Source organism: Ovis aries, chromosome 1 (genome assembly GCF_016772045.2).
Source record: "Ovis aries strain OAR_USU_Benz2616 breed Rambouillet chromosome 1, ARS-UI_Ramb_v3.0, whole genome shotgun sequence".
In the NCBI taxonomy this organism is placed as follows: Eukaryota; Metazoa; Chordata; class Mammalia; order Artiodactyla; family Bovidae; genus Ovis; species Ovis aries.
Genome location: NC_056054.1, coordinates 88,810,592 through 88,817,768, shown reverse-complemented (window position 1 = coordinate 88,817,768; position 7,177 = coordinate 88,810,592). Strand labels below are relative to the sequence as shown.

General features: G+C 43.2%; 1 protein-coding gene across 1 annotated transcript; it reads right to left on the bottom strand.

Moving 5' to 3' along the window:
* Positions 1-980: 980 nt before the first annotated feature.
* Positions 981-6,622, bottom strand: LOC114108733 (ciliary microtubule-associated protein 3). The gene is made up of 6 exons (XM_027964861.2): positions 6,604-6,622; positions 6,226-6,368; positions 5,506-5,604; positions 4,488-4,618; positions 2,453-2,570; positions 981-1,049 (listed from the first exon to the last, which is right to left on the bottom strand). The coding sequence occupies exons 1-6, from the start codon at positions 6,620-6,622 to the stop codon at positions 981-983; spliced, it is 579 nt and encodes a 192-aa protein (XP_027820662.2).
* Positions 6,623-7,177: the final 555 nt, after the last annotated feature.

Genomic DNA, 7,177 nt, shown 5'->3' with positions numbered 1-7,177 from the left:
CCCTCCAATATTTTTACCACCAATATCTTTGTCCCCAGGATGAGCCACCACTCTCCTCGCCATCCCAGGAGACCCTCAAAACTCCAACAGATAGGTCTTGCTCAGGCTTCTGTGAAGTTACTGCTTTTGCCCTGAGTGTTGGTGTGCATGAGCTTTTGTGTGTAGCTTTTAAGAGTGGAGTCTGTATTTCCCCCAGTTCTGTGAAGCTCCTGGCATTAAGTCCCACTGTCCTTCAAAGTCAAAGGCTCTGGAGGCTGTTCTCAATGTCACATATAAGGCTGACATGGAGCTCAGAACATTCACACCTGGGGAAGAACTTCTGTCGTATTATTCTTCAGTTTGTGAGATCTGATCATATCACAAGTGTACCCTTCCTAGTGTCTCATTGTGGTTACTCCTTTATGTCTTTGGATGCCGGATAGTTGTTTAGCAGCGAATTGTGATTTTGGTGTGCTTGTGAGAAGAGGTGAGCTCACAAAGTTTTTTCTACTCTGCCACCTTGTCTAGGAATTGGAAGAGCCCCTAAAACATTTACTCTGTCTTAAGTATCCTCTACATCTAGCAAGCCCAAATACAAAGTCAAGAAAGCCATAGAAATCCTTGATATGTATAGACCAACAATCTCCTATCGCCAGGGCTAGCAGTAGAAAACATAAAACTCATTCCTGGGACTTATAGCTAGAGGGTGGGGATGCACAAGTATAATATTTCAGTAAAGTGAAGCCACTCTACTGAGCACTCAGTTAGGAAACCCTCAGACCCTTCTACATTTTTACAGAACAAACCAGCACGTGGAAAGAGCACCCTCTGTACAATGAGTCTTTATGCTGTCATATAGTAATTATGAGCCCTTTGCCCCTCCCTGCACCCCATGCTGGCAGACGGGAGGGTCAGAGCAATGCAGAAGGACAAGAGCAGCTCTGTCCTCAGTCCTGGAGAGTCTGTGGTCAGGAGGAGCATGTGAAGGTAGTCACAGCTTTTCAGTTGTAGTACAAGCTTAGGTAGGCCAAACGGTTCCGATGCTTTCTAAAGTCCTTGTCTGTGGACAGCTGCAATGAAAAATACTGTCAAAGTCAATATTCACATGAGAACTCCCTGCCTCTGGTCTTCCTGGATGTGCGAAATAGACCCGTATGTTAGAGCTGTTTTAGCCTACCTGAGTCCCAACCACACAGTAACCTAACCTAGTGAATCTCCCAACATTGCTCTGTATATCTACTCTTTGTCATTTTTTTCTGGAATATATCATGCTAGGAATTATTTTCTACTTGGCAAATCAAGTATAAAATATACTATCCTCAAGCATAGCTGGTAAATTTCTTGAAAACAAAGACTACGTGTTTAATTCTTGAATGTTACCTGTAGGCCCTAGCACAATGATGTTAGTACATTTGGTATTTAATAAACACTTGCAGAATTAGTCCAAAGTTCCACCAGGGGGAAAAGGACACCTCTGGATTTATTACAAGTGACATGGGCTGACCATTTATTATGCTACAGGTCTGGTACTATAATATCTCAATCTTTACAACTTCATCAGATCAAGTCTAGTTTATATCCATTTTAAAGATAAGCAAACTGAGGCTTAGAAAAGTTAAAGGATACATAGCAAACAAATATGGAACTAGTGTTTAACTCAGGCAGTCTGTTCCTAAAATCCATGTTCTTGCCAGAATGATCCACTGCACCTTGATGATCTAACACTAAGTGATGTGATGGGAAGAGCACTGGCCTAAAAGTCACATGATCTATATTCTGGCTGAGCAACTTCAACAAGCCATTTAATCCATCTAAGCCTCAGTTTGGACTTCCCTGGTAATTCAGCTGGTCAAGAATCCGCCTGCAATGTGGGAGACCTGGGTTCGATCCTTGAGTTGCGAACAGCCCCTGGAGGAGAGCGTGGCAACCCACTCCAATATTCTAGTCTGGAGAATTCCCACAGATGGAGGAGCCTGGCAGGCTACAGCCCATGGGGTTCCAGAGTCAGATGTGAAAGTGTTAGTTACTTCAGTCGTGTCTAACTCTTTGTGACCCCATGGTCTGTAGCCCGCCAGGTTCCTCTGTCCATGGTATTCTCCATGCAAGAATACTGGAGTGGGTTGCCATTCCCTTCTCTAAAAGAGTCAGATGCAACTGAGTCACTAAGCACAGCACAGCACAATCCTCAGTTTCCTCCTCAGTCACAGAGGATAATTATCTCAGACTACCAAGAAAGATTATTTGAGGATTAAATAAGAAACTGTGACTTTTGTTCAGTCACATACACCTTTAGAAATCTAGTGAAATTGTGTAACTCTCCAAAACTTCCCATATGTATATATTACACAAAATTGTGCAAGTAATTTCAGGGGATCAAGGATTTCTTGACGCTTATTCACAGACCCCTGGTTAAGAATCACAGATACATGTGGAAGTATTAGGTAAAGGCTCCACAGAAGTCCAATCATATTACCTCAGCTTTCAGGGTTCTTTTCTGTAGACAAGGAACCTGAGCCCAGTCTGGAGATCCAAATCTCATTGGCCAGGTGACTTTCTGGGGTGCCTTTTTCTCTAGTTTATATGTGCCAGGGCTAGAAATAAAAATATAAAACCTTATGTTGAAGAGTTAGTGACCACCACAATTCTAGTTTGGAGAAACCCCACAGAGGAGCCTGGATGGCTACAGTCCATGCGGTTGCAGAGTCAGATGTGAAAGTGTTAGTCACTTCAGTCATGTCTGACTCTCTGTGACCTCATGGACTATAGCCCACCAGGTTCCTCTGTCCACGGGATTCTCCAGGCAAAAATACTGAAGTGGTTTGTAGTGACCACAAACTTCATCAGTACTACCTGTGTACCTGAACTAGTCCTAACTCTCTTGGAAAAGGCAACAGACAGATTAGATCTTAATGTTTGGCAAGCATAGGGTTCCTTTGCCTGCTAATGTGCTTCTAAATAGGTGTTAGTGTTCAAGATTTTTAGTCCTGACATGCAGTGAAGGTGAAAATCAACCCTAGTTTAAGCTATTTCTGTAACCTCTTCTTAACTGAGAGACCAAGAGATCCCAGAAGTGGTGGATGATAACAGAGATTTGCCACAGTGATGCTAATTAGTACCCATGATGTGAAATTTCTCAACAATAGGGTATTTTGCATTGCCTTTGTTCATATCACTTTGTCTTTTGGTGTAGACGCTTAACTGTGGAAATAAGATGTAGAGCAGACATGGGAAACAAGCTTCATCATCTCCACTTCTTTACTACAACCTTAAGAAAGTTATATTTCCTCTCTGATCCTTGGAATTCTCACCAGTAAAAGAAAGGCCTTGATGATGCCCTATAATTTTCAATGGCTTCCTAAAGCACTGAGACCCCCTGCCTTGGTCTATGAGGTTTATGGACTGTAGCCCTTCTTCCTCCTCTGTTCTCGTTTTCTCCTTGCCCACTGCACTGTAGCCACACCAGCCTTCTTTCTTTTTTCCTCCCACCTCCCACCTACAGCCTTTGTACTTGTAGTTCCTTCTGGCTGGGAAGCTCTCGGCCTAGATCTTCACAGGGTCAGTTCAGTCTTGTCATTGTGCTTTCAGATGAAGTGTCATTTCCCAGAAAGACCAATCCTTGCCAAGGAAGATTCCAGCCATCACTCTATGTCCTATCATCTTTGTGAAAAATATTGCTGTTTTTATTTATTTATTTACTTGAGGCTGTCCTGGGTCTCTACTGGTTCACAAGCTTTCTCTCTAGGTGCGATGAGCAGCGGCTACTCTCCAGTTGCAGTGTGTGGGGTTCTCATTGCGGCAGTGCCTCTTGCTGTGAAGCATGGGCTCTAGGGAGTGCCGGCCTCACTAGTTGTGGCCCCCAGGCTCTAGAGCACAGGCTCAGTAGCTGTGCATGGGCTTAGTTGCTCCAAGGCATGCCAGATCTTTCCAGATCAGGGATCCAACCCGTTTCTCCTGCATTTCCAGGCATATTCTTTACCACTAAGTCACAAGGGAAGCCCCCCTGCCCCCCACTGCCACCCGCCCTGCTATTATATCATTTTGTTTGGTGTTATTCAGCATTTCACCAGGTCACCATACTTCCTGGTGTGCCTGTGGTAGCTCCAGCTCATGGCTACTATCTTGGTATAATTATTAATAAGACCCTTACAGTCTCAGAAGTGTCACATGCGGACTAATAAATTATATGGTCACTCTCTATCACCACTGATTACTTTCTTGTTTATTGGCTTCTCATCTGTCTGGACTCTAGAATGTAAGCTCTAAGAAATGATGATGGGTGTAATGCAAAATCTTTGGAACCTACACAACTTCTTGGCCTTTTATAAATATTTATTGAATGAATCACCACACTCTACAATTTTATAATTCTAGAGACCTGGAAGGTAAGAGGTTGAATCTTTAAAGATAAATGGTTTCTTATTTAGAGGGCATGGTTGGGATGTAACTCCTTTTTGTACTTCCTTTCCTATTGCTCTTTGCTGAAGTGCACCAGAAGAAGGGGCACATACCCAGGATAACAAGGGTCCTTTGAGTATGTCCGAAAGCGAGGTGACAAGGTATTAAATGGAGCAAAATTTGGTTTGTGTGTTTGCTCCTGAAGATTGACTGTCTGGTACATGCCTGGGTAAGGTGTCACATCCTGTTTCCAAGAAAAAGATCAATATGTCAGAGGGTGATGGATACATATGTAAAGACTTCTAAGTAGAAAAAACAAAGTCATCCTCCCCCTCTTCATGTATCAGCTATGGTTTAACTATCTCAAGCTATAGAATTAGGCCTACAGTAGGTAGAAAACCAAGATAAGAGTATGGTTCAGCTACCTAAAGGTACCTAATGTTTTGGCTATAGAAATAAACCGAGGGAGGGGGCTTCAGGATGGGGAACACGTGTATACCTGTGGCGGATTCATGTTGATGCATGGCAAAACCAATACAATATTGTAAAGTAATTAACCCCCAATTAAAATAAATAAATTTATATAAAAAAAAACCTATGAGGGCAGAGAGCCAAGGTAACCTATCGTAGCTAATATCCCCACCATCCCACCACCCCAATCAGATTTTCTTTTGGAGCCAGTATCCCTCTCCCTGAGCGTAAGTGTCAAGAAAACGTCTAACAAGAGATTAGGAACCTATACTGAAGACTTGAAATCCAATCACACAAAAGGTTAAGAAGTTAGAACTGGTTTTTTAACTGATAAGATATTATACTATATATTACATATAGTTATATGATGCATATAAACAAAGCTTCCAGTATTTTATCAGCAGGTGTCTCAGGACTGAAGCCCTGCCTTGGTACCATTTCTTCTGAGAATTATTTTCCACTCTCCCAGGACACTCACACACACATTTTTCACGTTAACACCCACATTTTCATGTAGACTCCTTAGTAGCTTTTGTCCAGATGACTTTCATCTTGAATTTCAGGACATACTTTAGGTAACCTCCAACCATGCTCCCCAATGCAAATACATGCAGCAACATGGATCACACTGAAATCTAAGCACGTACAGCCATTTCTAACCTTGTTCTTTGGCTTAAACCTCACAGCTGTTCTGGCTCCAAAACCATATCCTTTTATACTGGTTGGGATCTTATCGAGGTTGTATGCCAAGTCTTTATTCTTCATGTGTTATGTAGAAAACAAAGACAAAACATGCATAGAGAACATTATAGTCATTAAAACGGAGTGATCTCAAGAGTATCCCTGAATCTTCTCTGCTCAAGTTGCCCTTTCTTTCTTGATTCCTCTGAATCAAGACCAAACAATTACATATGTAACACAGGCTTCTCTACAAAGAAATGTGGCTGGATAGGTAGAGTGAATGACATTTGAATCCAGTGAATCTACTTTTCTGAGCCTCATAGAGCTGAATCAGCTTTCTATGGTTTCAACTGAATCTGACTATGATTTCATAAACTACCTATCAGCACAGACACAGTAGGTTTGGACTAAGAGGAAATATTTAGTCACCGGCCTTTGTAGGTATGAATGATGAAGGAACACTTACTGGGGATGGCATGAGGCCAAGGCTTGCATTTGGTGGGGGTGGCAAACGCAAGTAATGGTCCTTTACTTTCTGATATTGGCCTGACAGCTGGTTGCAGACAGAGAACCAGAGAGCACTTTCTCATGCTGGGACCCGGAAGGTCGCAAATCGCACAGGGCTTTTCTTCCAGGAAACGTGAGTATCCTTAGATGGTCTGGGAACTGACACCCACCTGAGGTAAGGTGAATACTCACTTCTTCTGCTGTATAACATCCAGGCCCTCTGTGGGGCACTCCCCTAATAGGGAGGAACTTGTTTCCCAACAAGTTTGGGGGATAGAAGTGAGGAAAGATCTTCCTATGTTGACATGTTCCAAAGGAGTAGCTAACCAGCATCTCTGGAGAGCGAGAAAGAGGAGAAACTCCACATGAAGGAAGTCCATGTGGTCCAAATGAGGGTTGGGGGCAGGAGCGGTGTGAGGAAAGGTGGTCGAGACCTGAGCAGACTGCACTCTTAACGAAAGCGTGATCAATCCAAGGAGACGGGCAAGCTACCTTTCCCTCCTTTCCCCCTTGGTCTTTCCCAGTCTCCCCATCTTCCTTCTGCCTCTACTCTGACTCAGCCCTCCTCACCTGCTTTGGGGAAGCACATCGCGCCAGGACCTCTAGGGCGAGCGTTTTGAACCGCGTTGCCTAGGGAACAGGCTGGCAGACAACCTCAGCTCTGGTGCGCCTGCGTGGCAAAGGGGCCTGCCACGGAGCCACGCTGGGCCACGTTGGGCTATGTTGGGTGGGAACCTGCACCGCCAGGGCCAGGAGCCCAGGAGGGTGTGAACTAACAAAAACAAAATAACTGTATGTGTACCAAAGAAATGAGGGACATAAAAAGGCTGAGGAGTTACTTCAGATTCAGGCATATTGATGAAGCATGAAAATCTAATGCAACATATGTTCCTAGATTAGATCTTGAATGAGATAAGAAAGATACGTTGTTGGGAAAGTTATTTAGAGGTTTTTTCCCTACTTAGCCAGTCACTGAAAAGACACTGAATTATTCAACATATTTTTTTATGACTAGTATTCAACAAATATTTATTAGTGTCCAAGTAATTGTAAAGATTTAACCATACTGGACCGTGTGCTACTTAGATCTTTGTCTTCTAAGAAGTTAATTTCCAATGTTTTCTCACTGGAAGCAGAATGATGG

What these genes read in the sequence shown, in the direction of transcription:
- LOC114108733 (XM_027964861.2), bottom strand. An exon ending in GATGTTATACAGCAGAAGAA is followed by an intron (nt 5,605 to 6,225) that starts GTGAGTATTCAC and finishes TAACACATGAAG; the next exon opens with AATAAAGACTTGGCATACAA. An exon ending in AAGGACCCTTGTTATCCTGG is followed by an intron (nt 2,571 to 4,487) that starts GTATGTGCCCCT and finishes TTTTATTTCTAG; the next exon opens with CCCTGGCACATATAAACTAG.